We start from the raw sequence: 23,969 nt of genomic DNA on the forward strand, positions 1-23,969 counted from the left end.
CAATTCTCGTAATTCCTTGTTAAAATGGAAATTACACTTTCTACAATGCTTCAGTATCCTTTTTTTATAGTATGGAGACCAGAACTCTACACACCATTTCAAGTGTATACTCTCTCACTCTGATGCTTGAGAGACAATTCCCAGGATTCTCCATTCAGATATCGCAGGATGGGGAGCACAGGAATGGAAAATCCCAACCAATAGCTCCAACTTAAATGTTCTTCCCCCAAGATGCATTTTGAATCTTTAGTTGAGCTGTCCGATGGATGAAGGGAGTGAAATGAAACACTTCCTTGGAGAAAATGTGGAGAGCAACCCATTCAGAACAGCGTAGGTAAAAGGCTTGTTGCAGATTGGTGCCCTGCTTTCATGGATGTGTGGTAGCAACATGTCGACAAAGCATTGTGATTTAGAAAAAATGGGGAGAGGTAAGAGACGTAGAGAATCAGCCAAGTAACAGTCATTAAGAGTAACAATTGTAAGGGAACTATTCTGATATTTATGTCACTTACAACAATGAACATTTAATTCCTAAACGTCAGTCCTAACATTCACCCAATGTTGACAGCACTGGAAGCATCCCTCACTGCTGAAGGAGGAGGATGATGTGTTGCTTTGTGTCATGCTTTGTAATTCTGTTGCGTGAAAAGAGTGGCAATTTTGATCATAAATTAGCATGTGTTAGCCACCAATTGCTAACCTTCTGCCTATATGTTGTGAGCTATATTGTGTGGCATAGTACAGCTGCTGAATATATTAAAACCAAATGCTGATGATGTAGTACTGATTAGATCTGTTTGTACAATTTTGGTTGTCTTCGCATGCACGGATATCTACCTGCTAAGGCGTAGATCCTTGATAGCTGCAACTAAAATTGACAAAGTGCATTGACAGCATTAAATGCTTTATGCAAAGCTTCTGTCAACTACTTGAAACAATACCTTAAATTGGGATTTACGCTACTTTAACAGCATCTTTCAGAGCCTGTGGAAGCTACCAATAAATTTGCTTATTCTTGTCCTGCTTTTTGTAATTTTGCTGTGGTGGAAATGCCACAGCAAATCTACCGATGTAACTGATACTGAAAGCTGCAATTTTATGGAGATCCCTGATGTGGAAACAACATGCTTGTCTCCTGTATGACAGAGCAAGGTGCAGCGGAAGAGAAGTCCCAGGAGAAAAAGAAATGGTGGAATCCCTGGGTAAACCATGCCCAAGGTATTTAATGAGCGTCACAGCTTTGTGTCATTTTTGATATAACACATTTGGTTTGTCCTTTGCCTATAATCTTCAACTTTTGTGTTCCTTTTAAACCAGGGATATATTGTGGGCACATTTGATGAACACATGGCAACATAATTGCTTGAATTTTGGTCACTGGAGCTCTTGACATTGTATAAACTTTTCAACTGTATTTTTCATTCGTACCTCACGTGGTTTATGCTCAGTGGTTTACTCGTCCTATATCATTCAAATTTTTTGCTATTCTACTGCATTTGACCTAAGCACATGGACCAATTGATGGCGAAGTAGTTCCTTTTCTCTTCTTTTGTTTCTGCATGTTCTCTTCTTGCAGTCTTGCATTTTCTGATGATCTCCATCTCATTCTCCCCTGTTCTGTTTAACTTTTCTTGATGCTCTTACTCCCCATTCTGGTCTCATATTATGGAGCTCACTGATGTGAACAGATGGATCAATAATCATGAATAATTATGTAGCAAATCTGACCTGCATGAAACCACAGCATCAGTGGTAACAGTCAGACGACCATCTGTGTGACATGGAAAAAACACCACAATAACCTTTGATTAAGACAAGAATGTTAGTTTTTTTTAAAACTAACATCAGTATGTGTGACTAAACATATTTTACTCCTGTAAGCCATCCTGAACCACTCCGTTTCCTTTTCCAGTAAACAATTGCTCCCCTTCTGTAGTCATAGCTTTATATATTTTTTTGTTTTAAAACTTGATGCTGCTTTATCTCTTTCTTTTAAACTGGCTGCAGATTGAACTCTTCTAATTCAATATTTCTAACATCCTTCACCAGTTACCTAGACTGCCTTATGCCCTTATTGTATTTAGATCGTTCAGAACCATGACCTTACTTGTATTGGCTGGTACTCTTTCCACACATAGTAGTTCGTCAGTTTTCCTCTTGAACTCAAAGCGTCATTGTGCATGTGCATTTTGGCGTGTGCAGTGATGATTCATTTTTTAGAATTTTTTGTACAATGTCATGCACCTGTCCAGTCTTCTAATCAGAATGAATCTACAGCCAGAGTTAACCTGTCCGCAAGCATAAAATGTAGTTTTAATACATGTTACATCATAGTAATTCATAACTACAAAAGCAAATTTCTGCAGATGCTGGAGATCTGAAATATAAACTGAAAATGGGGAAAATACTCAGCAGATCTGGCAGCATTTGTGGGGAGAGCAACGGTTAACAGGCTGAATCTTCATTCCCGGGTCCTGATTCCTGGGCTAAATTCTGGTCGGCAATCCAGAAATGCTGGCGACGGGACCCTGGAAGAGATTTTTGAGGAGGTGGCCAAATAAGAAACTGGCTCTAAGAGCCCCATCCAATTAAGGACAGTGGGTGGGTTTCTGAAGCTGGAGAGCCAATAGGAAGCCCTCCAGCACTGAAAAATCAGCAGCCACACTGTCAGAGGCAGGAATTGCTGAAGTAGGAAGGCCACACCTCCCTTCCCAGAAGGGCCAGGTGGGAAAAAGCCCCCCCCCCACAGTAACAGGCACCTTCCCCATTGAATGAAGCCTCTGGCTCCCAAGACTACCTGCTCTGTTACTGGGAGACCACCACTGTTTTGCGGGTGGCTTCCTGGCTCGACTGGTAACCATAAACCTGCTAGAAAATCCAGACAGGAGAGTGCCCTTAATTAAGCATTAAAGGGGCTTAATAGGCAACCCTCCACAGCCGAGCAGGTGACCAGTTCTGCCGTCACCCCGCCTCCTGCTGAATTTGGTGGAGGTGGGGACATGGGGATTTCCTTCCTATTTTCGGCCACCCCCTGCCTGCAGACCTGCCTCCACGGGCCCTTGAAAATCCAGCCCAACATTTCAGGTCGATGACCTTTGGTTAGAACGATCAGAACAATGACCCCTGTCGTCTTACACTACCTCCTGTGTGTAATTTAGTCTTTACTGATATGAAATGCCTTTCTAAATTATCCAGTTAGCAACTGCTGCATTGAGTGGCTTTCATGGTATTGATTGCTTAGATACTGAGCTTTTTGCAAGGATATTTGCAACTGTGCATGAAATGTGCCCCAATATTTAATAGGAACATGATGAAAAAGAGGATATTCTATAATTGATATATCAATGTTAACAGTGTTGAGACCAAAGTTATAACACACATTATTTTATGAAATAACTGATTTATTGTCATTGTCATTTTAGTTGTGGTTTCTTCAATAACTTATTTCGACGTGCTGTGTTTGCTGCATTTTTAATACTTGAGTTATGACTTGGAAACTAACGGTGTGCCTTTCTCTCACATTTATCTGTGCAGTTCTTCAGTCAGGAGAATATTACTTGTTTGAGTCGGACAGTGAGGAAGATGAAGAATGTGTGCAGGAGGAACAGCAACCTCCGAAACAGAGTGCATTCCAGGTACTGTAAAACAACAGAACAGGAAATCATCTTTAAAGAATATTACACAGGGTTTTGGTGCACTAATAGATTGTGCCACAGAATGGTAGGACTCAGGTTAACACCCACAATGGGCTGGATTTTAAGAGCCCGCCGTCACTCCCAGCGGCAAGCTCAAAAAATGGCGGGCTGCACGCTGAAGAGCCGCCGCAATCGCCCACGTGGTGGTTCATTTAAAGAGCTGGGGCGGCCTGCCCCCACCAATCAGGTGGAGGGGGCGGGTTGTCCGTCACCGGTAATGGCGTCCAGCTGCCTGTACGCAAGAGCTGGCACCATTTCTAAATGACAGCCAGCCCTGCTGGCAAATTTGAATTTTCAAAGTGCACCCCCCCCCCCCCCCCCCCCAAACTTTACAAAATAAAATTGTAACACCCCTTTCTAACCCCCAATAAAAATTACAGTATTTGCCCTCCCTCTCTCCCCGCCCACCCCACTTCACCAAAACACTTACCTTTGAATTCTGACCTCCCCACCCCCCACTTTGCACAAAGTTGAAAGTTCACCTCTTCCCATCATCCCCTACACTGATGATGCTTATTTGAACCCGCTTCCCACCACTCCCCCACCGCCGCAGTAAAAATCTTAGCTCCTCTCCACTCTCCACCAGTGTCACGCCTGCTTTCCCCAGACAGGGAATTGACGGTGTGGGAGTGCTGGCTGCGGGCCCAGAATATTCAAAGTAAGTTAATTTAAATTTATTCATCCCATTAATTTAAATATTTAAATCCAGGTCCCATCACCCAGGAGTGGGGAGCCGCCACGGAGCCTCACTGCCGTCGAGAGGATCGGGCCAAGCCCTCCTGCCGTCGGCCACCATGGCGGGCCTCGACTGGAACAATTTTCCAGCCCCCCCCCCCCCCCCCCCCCCCCATCGCCATGGAGCCCAACATCGTGGGCTTGGTAAAACCAAGTCCAGTGACAATTTTCTGATCAAGTTGATTTTTTTGAGGAGTTGCTAAGGGGTAGCAAGGCGCTGCTTCAGAGTGAAGGAAAATTTTGGACGGTCAACCCGAGTCACTCTCCGCACCCGGTAATAGCGTGATTCAAGAACATTGGTGACCACCTGAGAGCAAAGACTTGGTCAACTTGAGGGAAGTTTTTTTCATTTCTTTATGTCTGAATCCATGCAGTGAATACCAGAAAGTTATTGAAGCCAGGTACTCAGCCACAACCACAATCAACAGCAACATCAATCACAGTTAAGCCCAATCCTATGTTATCCAAAGGAGTTATTGGATAGTAATTAAGAGTGGGAACCCTGGCTAATGTTTTCTCTATCCCAGGGTGTTACGGCCAATTGTAGCAGATTTGAGTTAAATTAGCACAGACTGAAAATTGAACCTGGGACTCTTCAGTTCTACATCTCAGTGATGCACTGGACAGTGAGTTGTTGAGAGCTAATTTGGAAATTGAAACATTTTGATGCTTGCATTCCAGGTTGCTAAAGCAAGTGGGGTTGGAGATAGTGAAGGGCTTGCCATAATTTTCCAATCTTCCCTGGATAATAGGAGGTGCCAGTGGATTGGAGAGTGGCAAATGTGACACCTTTATTCAAGAAAGGGTGAAGGATATTGCTAGTAACTACAGGCTGGGCAGTTTAACATCAGTGGTGGGTAAGGTTTTAAAAACAATAATCAGGGGAAACAATTATCAACAGGCACTTGGAGAGGTTTGAATTAATTAAGGATAGCCAGCACTGATTTGTAAAAAGCAGATCGCGCTTGGCTAATCCAATTAAATTTTTTGATACTGTAACAGAGAAAGTTGATGAAGGGAAAGCAATGGATGTTGTCTATATGGATCTTAAATTGTTTGACAAAGTACCACATAAAAGACTGGTTAACAAAATTGAAGCTTATGGAATAGGAGGGTCAGTTGCAGCTTTGTTACTACCAAGGAGGGAGGAGTACACTCTAGTTCCACTTCTCCACAGGTCACAACATATATTTGAATGTTTACCCAGTTACCGATACAGTCATTCATAAACTCTACTCTTCATCCCAGAGTATAATACACCAACCATGTTTCTTTAATAAACAACAAAATTCTCAGTTTATTATAAAAATGACTTATCCAGTAATGAAGCAAAGCATTAACACACAGATTGAAATATGAAAGTTCTTTTTTTTTTAAATACCCAACACACACACACTGGTTAAAGAGAAGAAAAAAAAGAAATTCTCTTTGCAGAGTTCTTTTACAAAAACAAGACAAAAAAAGAATACTTTGGCCAAATACTTGTTAATTCTTGAAGAAAAAGGATGATATATGTTGTGTCCCAAAAATGGCATGCAGTCTGGCATCCGAGTGCACGTGGATGGGTCACTGGGATCTTTTCTGGAGCAGTTCTTTTCAGGTGGCGTCGAGAATTAATCTGGCGGGCCCTTGGCCTGCGAGATGAAGAAAGATGCCGTGAGGACGATCCCTCTCTCCCTCACAACTTGCAACTTTTCATTTGCATATGATGATGCAGTCTTCATTGTAGCCTATTGTCCAACAGCACTAGGGTTATAAACTATGTTTAGGGTCATCACGGCTGCTGAACACACATCTCTCCCATGGTCAGGAGACCTCTGTGCACCCTCAGGATGCCCCCCTCTTTTGCATTCTGGTGACTGCTGAACAGGAAGCTTGCCTTCTGGGTCTATCTTTGGACTCACCTTACCAGACCTAAGCAGGTAATTGAAATATTTCCTGCACTGCACCCAGTTCCTCCTGACCACTCCTCCAGCCATGCCTTCTTGGTCTGCCTTGCAGGCTTTCTCATGCCTCTGGCAAGGAAAAGGATTTATCTCCATGTTGTCACCGCTTCCAGCAGCACCTCAAGTGAGGCATCAGAAAAACAGGGGGCTGTCCTGGCATGGGGGGGCCCCTCCCTACCCAGTGTCCTCTGCTCAGCTCCTCCTTCCATGATTGAGGTGAAAGGCAACTGCAGCTATGGCTCAGATTGCCCTTTAAATCAGGCCTGCTACTTCCTGTGTCCCATTCTCCTTCCTGCGCCTGCTGCTGCTAATTGGATGACGAATGCAACTCTTGGCTAATTAAGTTAATTTCCCATTAAAATAGCAAACATGTGCATGTTGCCGACGCAGTGCGAGGTTGGAACCCGGAAATGAACACATCGGGGTCCGACACCGTAATTGAAATCCTGTTCCAAGAATGTGCGGGGAAAGAGGGATCTCAGGGTTCATCTTTGAAGGTGGCATGACATATTGAGAGAGTGGTTAGCAAAGCATATGGGATCATTGGCTTCATAAATAGAGGTATTGAATACAAAAGCAAGCTTGTTATACTGAACCTTTTATAAAGCTCTGGTTCAGCCACAACTAGAGTATTGTGTCCAGTTCTGGTCACTACACTTTAGAAAGGATATGAGGATCCTCGAGAGGATGCATAAGTGATTTACCAGAATGGTTCCAGGGATGAGGGATTTTAGCTGCAAGGTTAGGTTGGAGAAGCTGGGGTTGTTCTCCTTGCAGCAAAGGGGGGGATTTGTTAGAGGTGTGGAAAACTATGACAGGTTTAGATAAGATAGACAAAGAAAAGCTGTTCCCATTATCTGATGGTACAAGGACTGGGAGACACCAACTTAAGGTTTTAGGCAAGAGATGGAGGAGAAATGTGAGGAAGAACTTCTTTCTGCAGCGAGTAGTAATGACCTGGAACTCGCTGCCTATAAGAATGGTGGAAGCAGACACTATGGATGATTTCAAAAGGAAATTGGATGGGCACTTGAGGGAGCTAAACTTGCAGAGCTACCAAGATAGAGCGGGGGAATGGGACTGATTGAATTGCTCTATTTGAGAGCTGGCATGGACTCGACGGGCTGACAGGCCTCCTTCTGTGCTGTAGATGACGCTGAGACTTCAACCTTTCGGTTTTCTTAAAAAAAAAAATTTTTTCAAATTCTTTTAGTACTTAAAAAAAAATCAATCGCGTAAGTAAGAGTTTTATGACAAAGGATAGAAATTTAGCCAAGCAGTGAAGTATAGAGGAGCTATTACACTACTGGGTGTACACTGTAGGCCACCAAATAGTGGGAAGGAGATAGAAGAGCAAATTTGCAGGTCAATTACAGCAAGATGCAAGAACTACAAAGTAGAGATAATGGGGTCGTTAATTATTTTAATAAAGATTAGGATATTAATAGTGTAAAGGGCAAAGAGGAGGAGGAATTCCTAAAATGTGTACAAGAGAACTTTCTTGATCAGTGAGGAATGAGGCAGTGCTGGATCCAGTTCTGGGGAATGAAGTGTTGCAAGTGGCGCATTCGTCAGTGGAAGAGGGTTAAAGATAGGAATCAAAACGCGAAAGACAAAATGGTCATTAAACAAAGTAAGGCCTTCCAAAAAGGAGGTTCAGGTGCAGACTAGACACATTTTCATGAGGGGGGAAAATGAAGGACATCCCAAAGATACAGCTGCCTAGATGACTAAAGAAATGGAGATTAAAAGGAGGCTTATGAGAATTGTAAGATTCCTAATACAGTAGAGAATCAAGCTGAATATAGAAAGTGCTGAAGAGATCTAAAAAAACGGAATGAGAAGGGAAAAGGAAAGAAAGTATGAGAATAGACTAGCAGCTTACTAAAAATGGAACCCTGAAGTCTTTTTATAAACACAATAGTAAAAGGGTAGTCAATGGAAGAGTGGGGCTGATTACAGACCAAAGAGGAGATGATCTTGTGGAGGCAGAGAGGATGACTGCGGTACTAAACGAGTACTTGGCTTTTCTCTTCACTAGAGAAGACGATGCTCCAATGTAGCAGTAAAGGCGGAGGTAATAGTGATATTGGATAGGATAAAAATAAATAAAGAGGTTAGTAGTCCTCAAAGAAGAAAAATCATCTGTCCGGATGAGATGCATCGTAGATTTCTGAGGGAAGTAAGAGTGGATATTGTGAAAGCTCTGGCCACAATTTTCAATCCTCCTGGATATGGAGGTGGTACCAGAGGACTGGAGGATTGCAAATGTTATACCGCTGTTTAAAAAAGGAGAGGGATAAACCTGGCAATTACAAGCCAGCCAGTCTTACTTTTGTGGTAGGGAAATTTATAGAGAAAATAATCCAGGACAAAATTAGTTGACATAAACACACAGGAGTAAGCCATTTAGCCAGACTTTGTATTTCTATTGTACAAAAAGAGTGGCAATTTTGATCATAAACTAGCATGTGTCTGCTACTAATTGCTAACCTTCTGCCTATGTTGTGAACTGTGCTGTTTGGCATAGTACAGCTGCTGTGTATATTAAAACCAAAGGCTGATTAGGTCTGTTGGTACAATTTTTATTGTCTTTGCCTGCATGGATATCTACCTGCCCTGATACAATATTAGTTTTCATGGGATGTCTGGCATGCTTCCTCTACTCTTCCTCTACTGTAAATACTGATGTAACATAATTAGTCAACATGCCTGCCATTTCCTTATTTTCATTGACAGTTTTCAAAAGGCTCAAATTGTTCTTGACCACCCTCTTTTTCCTAATAGAATTGAAAAGCTTTTTTGTGTTGATTTCTATATTCGTTACAAGCTTTTCTTATTCCCTTTTTGTAGCTCTTACTATCTGTTTGTCACCTTGAATTGTTCTTCGTATCTCTTCCAGTTGCCAGGATCTCTGCTAGCTTTTGCATTTTGTCTGCTTTTTCTTTTAGTTTTTTGTTCTACCTCTTTAATCATCTATGGCTGTCTATATTGGCAAGCAGAACGCTTGCCCTTTAGAAGTATAAACTGGTTCTGGATCACAAATTCTTTTTGAACATCTCCCACTTATCTTCCGTCATTTTGCTTATTAACAGATTTACCCAATTTACTGTGGGTCATCTCTATCTCATTGCATCGAAGTCAGTGTTACCTAAATTTTGAATCTTAGTAGCTGTTTTGCATTTTTCCCTTTCCAACTCTGTGTTGAGCTCGATCATATTATGATTGCTATTAGATAAATGTTCACACACCGTTAGGCTTTTAACTATCTCTGTTTCATTACTAAATCTAATATGGTCTGCCCCTCTGTTGGTTCTAGGACATATTGTTGCAGAAAACTATCCTGAACACACTTAAGAAATTTGCTACCTTTCAGACATGTGCTAGTCTGCTTATTCCAATCTGTATGAAAGTTAAAATCCCCACCCAAGACCACAACTATGTAAAAGTATGGGCTAATAAATGAAAATCAGCACAGATTTGTTAATGGCAAATTGTGTTTGACTAACTTGATTTCTTTAGAGTAATGGAGAGGGTTAATCAGGGAAGTGCAGTTCATGGACTTTTTAAAGGTGTTTTACAAAGTACCACCATAATAGACTTGTTAGCAAAATTAAAACCCATGGGATTAAAGGGACAGTGGTAGGCTGGATACAACATTGGCTAAAGGACAGAAAGCAGAGAGTAATCATGAGCAGTTGTTTATTGGACTGGAGGGAGGTATACGCTCTGGTTCCTCAGGGTTCCGTATTAGGACCGCTGCTCTTTTAGGTATCTATTAATAACCTGAGTTTGGATATATAGGGCATAATTTCAATGTTTGCAGATAACATAAAAAGAACAAAGAACAAAGAAAATTACAGCACAGGAACAGGCCCTTCGGCCCTCCAAGCCTGCGCCGATCCAGATCCTCTATCTAAACATGTCGCCTATTTTCTAAGGGTCTGTATCTCTTTGCTTCCTGCCCATTCATGTATCTGTCTAGATACATCTTAAAAGACGCTATCGTGCCCGCGTCTACCACCTTCGCTGGCAACGCGTTCCAGGCACCCACCACCCTCTGTGTAAAGAACTTTCCACGCATATCCCCCTAAGCATTTCCCCTCTCACTTTGAACTCGTGACCCCTAATAATTGAATCCCCCACTCTGGGAAAAAGCTTCTTGCTATCCACCCTGTCTATACCCCTCATGATTTTGTACACCTCAATCAGGTCCCCCCTCAACCTCCGTCTTTCTAATGAAAATAATCCTAATCTACTCAACCTCTCTTCATAGCTGGCGCCCTCCATACCAGGCAACATCCTGGTGAACCTCCTCTGCACCCTCTCCAAAGCATCTACATCCTTTTGGTAATGTGGCGACCAGAACTGCATGCAGTATTCCAAATGTGGCCGAACCAAAGTCTTATACAACTGTAACATGACCTGCCAACCCTTGTACTCAATACCCCGTCTGATGAAGGAAAGCATGCCGTGTGCCTTCTTGACCACTCTATTGACCTGCGTTGCCACCTTCAGGGAACAATGGACCTGAACACCCAAATCTCTCTGTACATCAATTTTCCCCAGGACTTTTCCATTTACTGTATAGTTCACTCTTGAATTGGATCTTCCAAAATGCATCACCTCGCATTTGCCCTGATTGAACTCCATCTGCTATTTCTCTGCCCAACTCTCCAATCTATCTATATTCTGCTGTATTCTCTGACAGTCCCCTTCACTATCTGCTACTCCACCAATCTTAGTGTCGTCTGCAAACTTGCTAATCAGACCACCTATACTTTCCTCCAAATCATTTATGTATATCACAAACAACAGTGGTCCCAGCACGGATCCCTGTGGAACACCACTGGTTACACGTCTCCATTTTGAGAAACTCCCTTCCACTGCTACTCTCTGTCTCCTGTTGCCCAGCCAGTTCTTTATCCATCTAGCTAGTACACCCTGGACCCCATGCGACTTCACTTTCTCCATCAGCCTACCATGGGGAACCTTATCAAACGCCTTACTGAAGTCCATGTATATGACATCTACAGCCCTTCCCTCATCAATCAACTTTGTCACTTCCTCAAAGAATTCTATTAAGTTGGTAAGACATGCCCTTCCCTGCACAAAACCATGTTGCCTATCACTGATAAGCCCATTTTCTTCCAAATGGGAATAGATCCTATCCCTCAGTATCTTCTCCAGCAGCTTCCCTACCACTGACGTCAGGCTCACCGGTCTATAATTACCTGGATTTTCCCTGCTACCTTTCTTAAACAAGGGGACAACATTAGCAATTCTCCAGTCCTCCAGGACCTCACCCGTGTTTAAGGATGTTGCAAACTTGAAAATGTAGGTAACAAAGAGGAGGATTGTAACAGACTTGAGGAAAACATGGATTGGTGAAATGCGCAGACACATGGCAGATGAAATTTAATGCAGAGAAGTGTGAAGTGATACATTTTGGTAGGAAGAATGAGGAGAGGCAATATGAATTAAATGGTACAATTTTAAAGGGGGTGCAGGAACAGAGAGACCTGAGGGAGTGTGTAGACAAATCTCTGAAGGTGACAGACAAGTTGAGAAAGCTGTTTTTTTTTTCTTTAAAAACAGCCTGAATCCCTTTCCTGGCTTCCCATTCTCCATACTCCATAAACTTCAACTTGTTCAAAACTCAGTCATCCTTCTGTTTTGCACAAACCTCGCTTGCCATGATCAGTATCCTTACAAATCTACTCTGTGCTTCAACACACTAAATTTACAATCCTCATTCCCATCTACAAATACTTTATGGCCTCAGCACACCCTATTTCTGCAATCACCTCAACTACTACATCCTTTTCTGTGCTTTCTCCCTTCTCCTCCCCTCACAATTGGTACCAGAGCCATCAGCCACCAGGACCCCACTCTCACGAACTCCCCCTGAGATTCTGCACCTCTTCCCTTTGTAAAAACCCACCTTTTGAAACATGATTTTGATCTTCTCAGTTAAATCTGTCATCTCAGCTTGGTTACTCCCTTAGTTCTTTTATCTATTTTTTCCTCCTGCTTTGTGAAGCACTGTAGGAAGTTTCCTACATGAAAGGTGCTATATAAATGCAAGCTGTTATTGGATCTGTAGTATGGAGTAAGCAATAACTAGTTAATGATAACACTGTTCTTCTGTGGTTTGTTTAGTTAGCATACCAAGCCTGGGTAACAAATGCAAAATTGGCCATGAAGCAAAGACGTGAACATAAAAGGCAACTTCAGAAATTTAAGCAAGATGCTGAGATACGTAAGCGACTACAGAAAGCAGGTGAGAGTTCCATGTTTCTAGTTAATACAATCTGAGCATTCAGGGTCCTGTTTGTACCAGCAGTAAACTAAACAATATCAGTTCCTTCATACAAATTGTTATTTTAAAATTACTCTAGAAATTCAGACCTGCTCATCTTTTGGTTGGCGGGGAGAGGGGTGGTGGTTTCCAGGCTTCATTCTGTGCGTCAGAACAGTAAGGTCTGAGACTCCCAGATATTGGCCCTTGGGCTTTGTTGTAATGGAAGCTGCACGGCCTTGGAGTCTGCCGATGAAATGTAATGAACAGTCAGACCACTGAAAGAGCTGCAACCCTTCAGTATGTGAGGGTTTGTGGGAGGCGTCTGGGATCAGCTGGGGGTGGTGGTGGGTGGGGGGGAAGGAACTCGGGGCTGGGATTGGGGGGCCATGAAATTGGGAATCAGTTCTGGGAGCAAGGAAGGTTGTGGTTGGGAGTAGTGGCTACTATGTGGGAATTGGGGAGGTGATGGTGAGCAGCCATGGTTTGGTTTCTTTCACTTGGGGCCAGGAGGAGCACAATTGCTCCTTCCTGCTTCACGTTAAATTAAGGTCCTTGGCTTCTTGGCTAGGTCTCACAGACCAACTCTAGGTCTGGTTCCCTGAATGCTGCTGGCGCTTCCTCAGGGCAGATGAATCTTGAACTGGGGTCCTCAAACAGACATTAGGACCCTTATTTAAAGATGCAACGGGCCAAACATCTGCTTCAGGCATGATTAAGGGCAAACATTTTTGCCCTTGTCCAATTTGTCAGGTGATGCACTTCTGTCTGGAAAAGTATGCATGCTTCTGGCTCGGCATATTGGGAGCTTAGTCATCCGAGTCGATCCCAAAAAACAGGCGCTGTGCAGAACACTTTCTGGGCTGATGTACTATATCAGGCCTAGAGTGGAATTATATTTGTAAGATTGTATACTAGAGTCCTGCTACCTGACTCGAACCCGACGGGACCAGATGACATGTGTCGGGTTCGGGTTGGGTCAGGCCCATCTTCCAGGGCCGGCTTTCGGGCTCGGGCCGAGTCAGGTCGGGCTGGACATACACGGTAAGTGCTCTACTGGTAAGTATTAAAAATAAAAAACTTAACTGAGCTGGGAGTCCAGGACGAAACTGAGTCTGCGCAGTGAGCGAGTCACTATGATGTCATCGCACATGTGCTGCAGCTTTTTAAAAAATTCATTCATGGGATGTGGGCGTCGCTGGCCAGGCCAGCATTTATTGCCCATCCCTAATTGCCCTTGAGAAGGTGGTGGTGAGCTGCCTTCTTGAACCGCTGCAGTCCATGTGGGGTAGGTACACCCACAGTGCTGTTAGGAAGGGAGTTCCAGGATTTTGACCCAGCGACAGTGAAGGAACGGCGATATAGTTCCAAGTCAGGATGGTGTGTGACTTGGAGGGGAACTTGCAGGTGGTAGTGTTCCCATGTATGTGCTGCCCTTGTCCTTCTAGTTGGTAGAGGTCGTGGGTTTGGAAGGTGCTGTCCAAGGAGCCTTGGTGTATTGCTGCAGTGCATCTTGTAGATGGTACACACTGCTGCCACTGTGTGTCAGTGGTGGAGGGAGTGAATGTTTGTAGATGGGGTGCCAATCAAGCGGGCTGCTTTGTCCTGGATGCTTCCTGCAGCTTTGGTGTCGGGAAGGTAAGTAAAGGGATGGTCGGGTCGGGCTCGGGTCGGGTCAGGTAGTGATGGGGTTGGGTTGGACTCGGGGCAAAATTGGAGGGACTCTGGCCGGGTCGGGCTCGGGTCTGTGGTGGTTTGGGTCGGGTTCTTTTTCCCGACCTAAAGCAGGCCTCTATTGTATACATATGAATGTAAACAAAAGGAGAAACAATCAGTAATAGAACAGCAACACTATAACAAAAACTCACTATCAAAAAATTACTTTGTGGCATTTTTCAAGGATCAACAAGTTCACTTTAATTTAAATGTGGGAACATTAAATGTCTGCCCTGCAAAAAATAGCTGGGTCTCAAAATACTGCATGCTTTCCAACACTTTCCCACCATGTGGAAGTATGGAAGGTCGGACCTGGATATACTGGGTCCTGCATCTGCTGGGTTCCAGCCTTCATTGCCAGTTTTTGCAGGGTCTTATTTGGGATAAAACCTCAGTCCACCCAAAAAAAACCTCATACAAGCCAGATGGGGCATTGTCAGGGCAGGGGCTCATGGGCTTGGAGTTTTTTTGGTCCCAGCCTAGGATCCACTGGGTCGCCGATACAGTAGGTGAACAAAAGTGTACCTGTCTCCCAGCTGATATCTTTTCCTGGGTTATCAAAAATTGGCTGCCAACTTTGTGCTTTCACCTGTGCCCTGGTAAATGTGGCAAATGGACTTTGAAGGCAGGTGACCCTGGATTGGGAACAGACAGCTGGCCAGCGTCATTTCTCCAGCCTCCCTTGATGTAACAGGCAGCTGAGAAATGCCCATAGTAGCACGGGTATCTGCCAGGACCATTCAAACGAAAGAATCTACCCCAACCCCGCAAACTCTGGCGTAGCAGAATAGTTCCAGGCTGGCGGATCTCGGTACTTACACCAAGGCCTGTGGATGTTAATCTGAGAATTTTGCCATCTTTTTGTAATAGCACATACATTAAAAGTACCACAATTTCTGCTTAATAATGGAATGTGCCCTTCTTGTTTTTAAGTTTATTGAGGGGATCTGTTTATTCAGTTGATGGTGTTATATGAAACCCCAGAAAAACTCTCAATTAAGCTATGGGCATTAAACTGTACACCTGTATTTATATTGGATGTGATAAACATAGGGAGAGAGGAAGTATTAATGGGATTAGCATCCTTGAAAATTGACAAATCACCAGGGCCGGATGAAATGTACCCCAGGCTGTTCAAAGTAGCAAGAGAGGAAATAGAGAGGGTCTGACCATCATTTTCCAGTCCTCACTAGATACAGGTGTGGTGCTGGAGGATTGGAGGACTGCTAACGTTGTACTTCTGTTTAAAAAGGGAGTGGGGGCTAGACCGAATAATTACAGGCCAGTCAGTCGTGGGCAAATTATTGGAATCAATTCTGAGAGACAAGATAAACTGTCACTTAGAAAGGCAAGGATTAATCAAGGGCAGTCAGCATGGATTAGTTAAAGGAAGATCTTGTCTGACCAACTTGATCGAATTATTTGAAGAAGTAACAAGGAAGATAGATGAGGGTAGTGCAGTTGATGTGGTCTACCTGGATTTTAACTAGGCTTTTGACAAGGTCCCACATTGGCAGACTGGTTAAAAAAAAAAAGATCCCATGGGATCCAGGGAAATGCAGCAAGGTGGGTACAAAATTGGCTCAGTGGCAGGAAACGAAGAGTAATTGTTGACAGGTGTTTTTGCGACTGGAGGGCTGTTTCCAGTGGCGTTCTGCCGGGCTCAGTACAGGGTCCCCTGCTTTTTGTGGTATATATTAACGATTTGGACGTAAATGTCGGGGCATGATCAAGAAGTTTGCAGATGACACAAAGATTGGCCGTGTAATAGAAAGCGAGGAGGATACCTGTAGGCTGCCATATTGATGGTCTGGTCAGATGGGCAGAAAAGCGGCAAATGGAATTCAACCTTGAGAAGTTTGAGATGATGCATTTGGGGAGGTCAAACAAGGCAAGGGAATACATGATTGATGGGAAAATACTGGGAAGTGTAGAGGAAGTGAGGGACCTTGGAGTGAATGTCCATAGATCCCTGAAGGTAGCAGGGCAGGTTGATAAGGTGGTTAAGAAGGCATATGGAATCCTTTCCTTTATTAGCTGAGGTATAGAATATAAGAGCATGGAGGTTATACCGGAACTGTATAAATCATTGGTTCGGCCACAACTTGAGCACTGTGTGTAGTTCTGGTCACCTCATTACAGAAAGGATGTAATTGCATTGGAGAGGGTACAGAGGAGGTTTACGAGGATGTTGCTGGGACTGGAAAAATGCAGCTATGAGGAAAGATTGGATAGGCTGGGATTGTTCTCCTTGGAATACAGAAGGCTGAGGGGAGATCTGATTGAAATGTACAAAATTTTGAGGGGCCTGGATAGAGTGGAGGTGAAGGGCCTATTTACCTTAGCAGAGAGGTCAGTGACTAGGGGGCATAGATTGAAAGTGATTGGTAGAAAAATTAGCAGGGAGATGAGGAAAACCTTTTCACCCAGAGTGTGGTGGGAGTCAGGAACTCACTGCCTGAAAGGGTAGTTGAGGCAGAAACCCTCAACTTATTCAAAGGAAGTCTGTATATGCACCTCAAGTGCCATAATCTGCAGGGCTACAGACCAAATGCTGGAAGGTGGGATTAGGTTTGGCAGATTGTTGTTTGGCCAGCACAGACGCAATGGGCCAAATGGCCTCTTTCTGTGGCGTAAACTTTCTATGATTATATAAATGCATGCTCAACCTTTCCTGCCACCTTCAATGATTTATGCACATGTACGCCCAGGTGTCGGCAAGGTGAGGGCAGAGAAACCTTCCATTATGACGAAAATTGGTGCTTTGTGGAAACTGCAAATTGAAAATTGTAACTTGAATCCATCATCTGATTTTTACTTTCAATGCTAGAATACAAACTAACAAAGTATCACTAAATTGAGATAAGGAAGGTTAATGGTTTCTGTTACTATACTCTGTAACTGTTGGTTGACGTTCAGTAACCTTTATAGGCGTATCGGAAAAGAGTACATAAATTAAGTGTTTGCTTGCGCTTTCTAGGAGTAATAGAAGGAACAGAAGCACCTCTACAAGAAATCTCTTTTATGGATGATGAAGAGGAAAAAGAAGAAGAAATAACACCAGGTAAGCAGAAACTCCACAAACGTTTCTGGTTGTTTGCTGTTTTCACATATGGGCTCACTCGCTCTCGCTCTCGCTCTCGCTCTCTCTCTCTCTCTCTCTCTCTCTCTCTCTCTCTCTCTCTCTCTCTCTCTCTCTCTCTCTCTCTCTCTCTGTCTCTCTCTCTCTCTCTCTCTCTCTCTGTCTCTCTCTCTCTCTCTCTCTCTCTCTCTCTCTCTCTCTCTCTCTCTCTCTCTCTCTCTCTCTCTCTGTCTCTGTCTCTGTCTCTCTCTCTCTCTCTCCAAGGTGTAAAGGATGTGATTTAATATGGTATTGCACAGATCTGCTTTGAAATTGTTTCCTAGTAATGAAGCCTCACATCCTATTAGCCTCCTTGATCACTTTTTGCACCAGCAAGCCAGCTCTTCATGGCTTAGGTAGCTAGACTCCTAAATCACTCTGACCCTCATGCTTCCCCATTTAGATTGCAATCACATTTGCCACTTGCGCATCAAAAGTGTGCTACCTTATACTTCATTAACCTGCATCTACTATTGTTCTACCATTCACTTAATAATCTACCCATGCCCTTTTACAATTTTCTACACGCTTCACCAATCTGACAATGCTCCTTTTATCCCAACATTCTGCTACACCACCTGCCAAGTAGTTTTCTACCTGTGCCACAAGATTGCCTCCAGTGTTATCTAGTAACCTCTGATGTAGAACCTCGCCAGGTGGCTTCTGAAAATCTGCATATATAATATTCATTAATCCTACTCTATCCACTACTTTGGAGACTCTGTGAAGGAACACTATTAGGTTTATAGGCATACCCTACCTTTCACAAACTCACTACTGTAAATAGGAAAGGTGGCAAAAGCAACTTCTTTGAGTAAATAAACCAAGTGGCATAGCTCTAAAACAGACAGCTCTGTCACTGCTGAAAATCTCATCAATTAGCGCCAATTACTTCCGATCCCTAATGCTCATTGAAGTAAGAATCTTTGCAAAATTAAGACCTATATCTATCTTTCATTCATGGTGTGTGGGATGTGCACTAGAAATGGTCAGATGAGAATCACATGCTTGCTTGTACTTTCTGGTTTCACAAACATGTGCAAATATAACCAACCAACTTAACGATCATCTGAGAAAGGTATCAGGTAATGAAATATCATTCGTCACTGATTGTAAACTTCTCAAAGCCACGTGTGAAAACGATCACATTGAAAGAACACAAGAATAAACAGAAAAGAATGCCTGTTACAAGAACTTTGCTCACGAGGTCACATGTAATCAAGTAACATTCACTTAAAATGAGTAAATTCTTCTGTATTTATATTTTGTTGTTGCAGAACTTTACTCAGCCATTTTTAATTGGAATATTTTGGAGAATGTCGGTGCTTTCTGGCAAATATTTTAAGTTTATTCACTTTATTGATCCAGCTGTGTTCAATCTGTGGTCTAACGACCATTAGTTCTGGTGCAATTAGCAGTCCTATGTAATAACTTCCTCTATAGTTTTGGAGCAGGTTGATAAATGTAATCTGAGCTTATTCCAAGGAGAATCATGCAAATTATTGTGTAAAAATAATTAATTTTAAAGAATGGACAAGGTTTTTTGGTATTAACGAATAAACTTCCATTTAACCAGCAACTGTGAAAGTCTGAACAGGTATATTTCTGTGCATCTGTCTAGTTATAGACAAATCATCTCAATCACATTTTCCTCTGCTTTACTTTTAGATGATAAGTATCTCACCTGTATAAACATACAAAATATTCCTTTTGACACAAAGTTTTGAAATACGATCCTTTTAAAACAGTTTTCACAATTGTATTTTTAGCATGTAGTATTATGCTAGAATAGTTTTACAGTAATTCTTGCCTTGTATACATGAGAGCCATCAAAGTAACCTGGTCCTGGCCCAGGGATCAATAAAAAAAATCCAAATGGTGTCTTCATCTAAAAGACCAATTGCTTGATTTCAAAACCCCAACATTTGAGAAGCACTGCCTTATGTATCTGATTAATCCAGATGGGTTTTTGGTAAGTAATATTTCTGTATATTTATTGCACAGAGTACTGTGATTCATGAATAACCCTTTGATATCCAGGAAGCAGTTGTATTCTGGTTAGGGGGAGATAATTAATCAAAAATGAATACTATTATCAGTGTTGTCCTTTTTTGTCTGATAGCATGTTTTGGCAATTTTGTATTATCAAATATTATTTCTGAAGCTGAGAGATTGTTTCCACTGGTCAGAGAATCTAGAAAGCAGGGGCACAGTCTGAGGATTAGGGATCAATCATTCAGGACTGAGATGAGGAGAAATTACTTCACTCAAAGGGTTGTGAATATTTGGAATTCTCTACCCCAGAGGGTTGTGGATGCTCCATCATTGAATACATTTAAGGCTGGGATAGATAGATTTTTGGTCTCGCAGGGAATCGAGAGATATGGGGAGCGGGCAGAAAAGTGGAATTGAAGCCCAAGATCAGCCTTGATTGTATTGAATAGCGGAGCAGGCTCAATGGGCTGTATGGTCTACTTCTGCTCCTGTTTCTTGTGTTGTTACACAGCAATTTTTTTTTTGTCTTGTGTTAGCTTCCTCCCAACCAAGAAATGACATCAGAATTTAATGCCCTGGGTAAGATTTGTCTACAGGCTACATAAAACATAATTTTATATATTGCCAATACATAGGCTGTTAAAAGAAAGCATATGGGATCCTTTGCTTTATTAATAGAGGAATAGAGTACAATAGCAAGGAAGATATGCTAAACCCTTATAAACTCTAATTAGGCCTCAGCTGGAGTTTTATATTTAATTCTGGGCACCACACCTTAGGAAGATGTCAAGGCCTTGGAGAGGGTGCAGAAGAGATTTACTAGAATGGTGCCAGAGATATGAGGGATTTCAGTTATCCAAAGACACGGGGTTGTCCTCCCTGGATGAGAGAAGATTAAGAGGAGATTTTATGGAAGTGTTCGAAATCAAGAACCATTTTGCGAGAGTAAACAAGGAGAAACTGTTTTCAGTAGCAAAAGGATTGGTAACCAGGGGACTCTGATTTGAGGTAACTGGCAAAAGAACCAAGATGATATGAGGAAACAATTTTTTATGCAGCGTGTTGTTGTAATCTGGAATGCTGGGGCTGGTATGGTGGTGGAAGCAGATTCAATAGTAACTTTCAAAGGGGGTTTAATAAACACTTGAAGGGAAAAGATTTGCAGGGCTATGGGGAAGGAGCAGTGCAGTGGGACTAATTGGATAGGTCTACTGAAGAACCAGCACAGGCATGATGGGCTGAATGGCTGCCTTCTCTTGATCATTCTGATTTCCGGTATGGCTCACTGATTCTAATGATAGCCTACATCTTTGTCTTTCAGCTAAGCGCAATGTTGTTCAGCGTATAATGGATATCCTAAGATTTCTCTGGGTCCTTTTCTTAGCCATGGTGGATGGATTGACACAATGGCTGAACACACTTGCTAGGCAGTACCTTGATACATCTACTGTTTTAGGGGTAGAACGCCACCTGTTGACCCAGAAACTTGCACGAGTAAGTAACTGAATCGACCTGAAGAGGTATCATTATTCTTCACAGGAGAAGTATTTATAAAATCATTTTCTTAAAGCCAGGCAATTACAAATATATTTGTTCAAAGTATATCCCCTCAACATAGTGCAACCAAATGATCATCTTCAAGTCCTCTCCCTGTTCCCTAATCTGTGCCACTCTTAAAATGGGCATTTAACTGAATAAATAAACAAAGGCGGCAGAGTGGCGCAGTGGTTAGCACCGCAGCCTCACAGCTCCAGCGACCCGGGTTCAATTCTGGGTCCTGCCTGTGTGGAGTTTGCAAGTTCTCCCTGTGTCTGCGTGGGTTTTCTCCGGGTGCTCCGGTTTCCTCCCACAAGCCAAAAGACTTGCAGGTTGATAGGTAAATTGGCCATTATAAATTGCTCCTAGTATAGGTAGGTGGTAGGGAAATATAGGGACAGGTGGGGATGTAGTAGGAATATGGGATTAGTGTAGGATTAGTATATATGGGTGGTTGATGGTCGGCACAGACTCGGTGGGCCGAAGGGCCTGTTTCGGTGCTGTATCTCTAAACTAAAACTAAACTAAGAAACAGTTTTTATTTAATACTTTGATAAATGTTGGATTGTTTTTTAGACTTGAACAAGAATGTTCTCCTTATACCATTTTATATGAATTATATGTATTTAATAAATTATATGTATTTGATGTTGCTTGCCAGAAACTGAACTGGAGTAGCCATATATATACCATGGCTACAAGAGCAGGTCAGAGGCTAGGAATCCTGCGGCAAGTAACTCACCTCCTGACTCCCCAAAGCCTGTCCACCATCTACAAGGCACAAGTCAGGAGTGTGATGGAATACTCTCCACTTGCCTGGATGGGTGCAGCTCTAACAACACTCGAGAAGCTCGACACCATCCAGGACAAAGCAGTCCGCTTGATTGACACCCCATCTACAAACATTCACTCCCTCCACCACCGACGCACAGTGGCAGCAGTGTGTACCATCTACAAGATGCACTGCAGCAACACACCAAGGCTCCTTAGACAGCACCTTCCAAACCCGCGACCTCTACCAACTAGAAGGACAAGGGCAGCAAATGCATGGGAACACCACCACCTGCAAGTTCCCCTCCAAGCCACACACCATCTGATTTGGAACTATATCGCCATTCCTTCACTGTCGCTGGGGCAAAATCCTGGAACTCCCTTCCTAACAGCAACGTGTGTGTACCTACCCCACATGGACTGCAGCGGTTCAAGAAGGCAGCTCACCACCACCTTCTCACGGGCAATTAGGGATGGGCAATAAATGCTGGCCTAGCCAGCGACGCCCACATCCCATGAATGAATTAAAAAAAAAAGTTTTCTAACTTTCTTAATACACAGTACTTATTTTTACCATCAATTTCCATCACCTTTTCAGGGTGAGGAAGTACAAGGACCTCTGGATGGTCTTTATGAGACATTAGAGGACAGTAATCAAACATTGTTGCGGAATGTGGAGCCTGAAGAATTAACAGATGGGGATGGTCCACAGCTCGCCAATACATCAAGGCAGGTGCATAAATACATATTCATAGATATGAAATTTGGATTCTGTGATATAGATTTCTACTAAAATAATGGACGGGGTGATTTTAACAATGTTTGAGATTAATGCAGCTGCGGGGACTGAAACAGACAGAAAGCTCTTCCACCCTCCAGAACGTGAAGCCTGGGAGATTTGAACTCCCTAGCCTCATCTACATAATCAGAGCCAGTCTCCTGCCCAAACCCCAGTGGGGAGAGTTATGTGAGCTGTAGGTGGGAGTGGGATGTTGGATGTCAGAAGGTCTCCACCGCGGACCCAGTGAACAGCCCCGGCTCTAATTTAAGTGTTTGGGGGTTTCCTGTTCCTCCTGGTTCACAAGGAACAAAAAAGAATCCCACCTTTTTGGATCTCTTCAGGCTCATGTTCCTGTTCCCAACAGGTGTGGCCTTGTGGGTATGGCATGAGGGATCCCTCGCACAGGATTACCGACGGTCCCCGATGACATCATTGGACCCGATCTGCATGTTTAAAGCAGGACCCCACTGAAGTGTTCCCTCTATGTTGGGTGGCTACGCAGCAGTCCAGATTTTGCTGCGCAAGAGAGAAACAGGCCATGACAGCAAGTGGTCCCTTTAAAATGCATACATGTGCAGCTGCACGGCAATCTTAAAGGGACCTTGCAGTGCAACAAAGGGGCTGTGCACTACAAAGGGAAATTAGGGGAAACATTGCCCCACTGTCTTCCAGAAGGAATCCTGCTAGCTTGCTAATATTGAGACCCGCAAAAAGTAGCAGCATCAGAGGGGGTCAGTTGCATGGTGCATTTTAACTGCTGCCGGTTGGGATAGCGTTTAAAATTCTCTTCATAGTATCTGTCCTGTAAGTTTTTAAATTGGGTTAAGAAAAGAGATTTGAAAATTTTAGTCAGTGGCTAAAAGGGGAGGTGGGGGGTGCACAGCAGCATGAAGAGGACGGAGTGACCCTGAGCCGGCAGTGGCCTGTGGAAATTTTATGGAGCAAAGAGAAACCTCTGTCCCTGTGAATGTTGAAAAAGTTCTGGGGCCATGTTTGGATTGGCCAGCAATGGTCTCTTTAAATATGCTGCTTAGGCTGCTCATTGCCAGGATACAAAGGTGGATCATTAACTCTCATTCTCTCTCCACGGATGCTGCAAGACCTGCTGACCATTTGCAGCATTTTCTTTTTTTTATCTCAGATTTCCATCATCCGCAGTATTTTGCTTTTGGCTGGAACAAGAAACGTTCCATGTATCACACGAAAGTGCAGGCATAGCCAGTATCATATGAGTTCCCATAGCAACACTTTTTGTTTGGTGGAAGTGAGTGGAATCAGGGTAGAAGTTGTTCAATGTGAGAACAAGTATAGCCAGGCACAGGAGAAGAACGGTGGATGGGGACTGGTTGGGCCTTCATTCAGGAAGACTGCC

The 23,969-nt window shown here is 43.2% G+C and overlaps 1 protein-coding gene across 7 annotated transcripts in view; it reads left to right on the top strand.

The window, feature by feature from the left end:
* Positions 1-23,969, top strand: part of piezo1 (piezo type mechanosensitive ion channel component 1 (Er blood group)) — a 394,374-nt gene that overhangs the window by 316,733 nt on the left and 53,672 nt on the right. For 6 of the 7 annotated variants that reach the window (XR_010976661.1, XM_068049232.1, XM_068049233.1 and 3 more), the window contains 6 exons: positions 1,147-1,218; positions 3,535-3,635; positions 12,539-12,659; positions 17,374-17,457; positions 20,831-21,003; positions 22,415-22,545. Coding sequence is in view for 6 of the 7 variants with exons in the window: in XM_068049232.1 (XP_067905333.1) it covers positions 1,147-1,218; positions 3,535-3,635; positions 12,539-12,659; positions 17,374-17,457; positions 20,831-21,003; positions 22,415-22,545 (682 nt within the window). In the remaining variant the exon portion in view is untranslated. The remainder of the gene's footprint in view (positions 1-1,146; positions 1,219-3,534; positions 3,636-12,538; positions 12,660-17,373; positions 17,458-20,830; positions 21,004-22,414; positions 22,546-23,969) is intronic. The other variant, XM_068049237.1, reaches the window with a different exon arrangement.

Source organism: Heterodontus francisci, chromosome 17, assembly GCF_036365525.1.
Source record: "Heterodontus francisci isolate sHetFra1 chromosome 17, sHetFra1.hap1, whole genome shotgun sequence".
NCBI lineage: Eukaryota > Metazoa > Chordata > Chondrichthyes > Heterodontiformes > Heterodontidae > Heterodontus > Heterodontus francisci.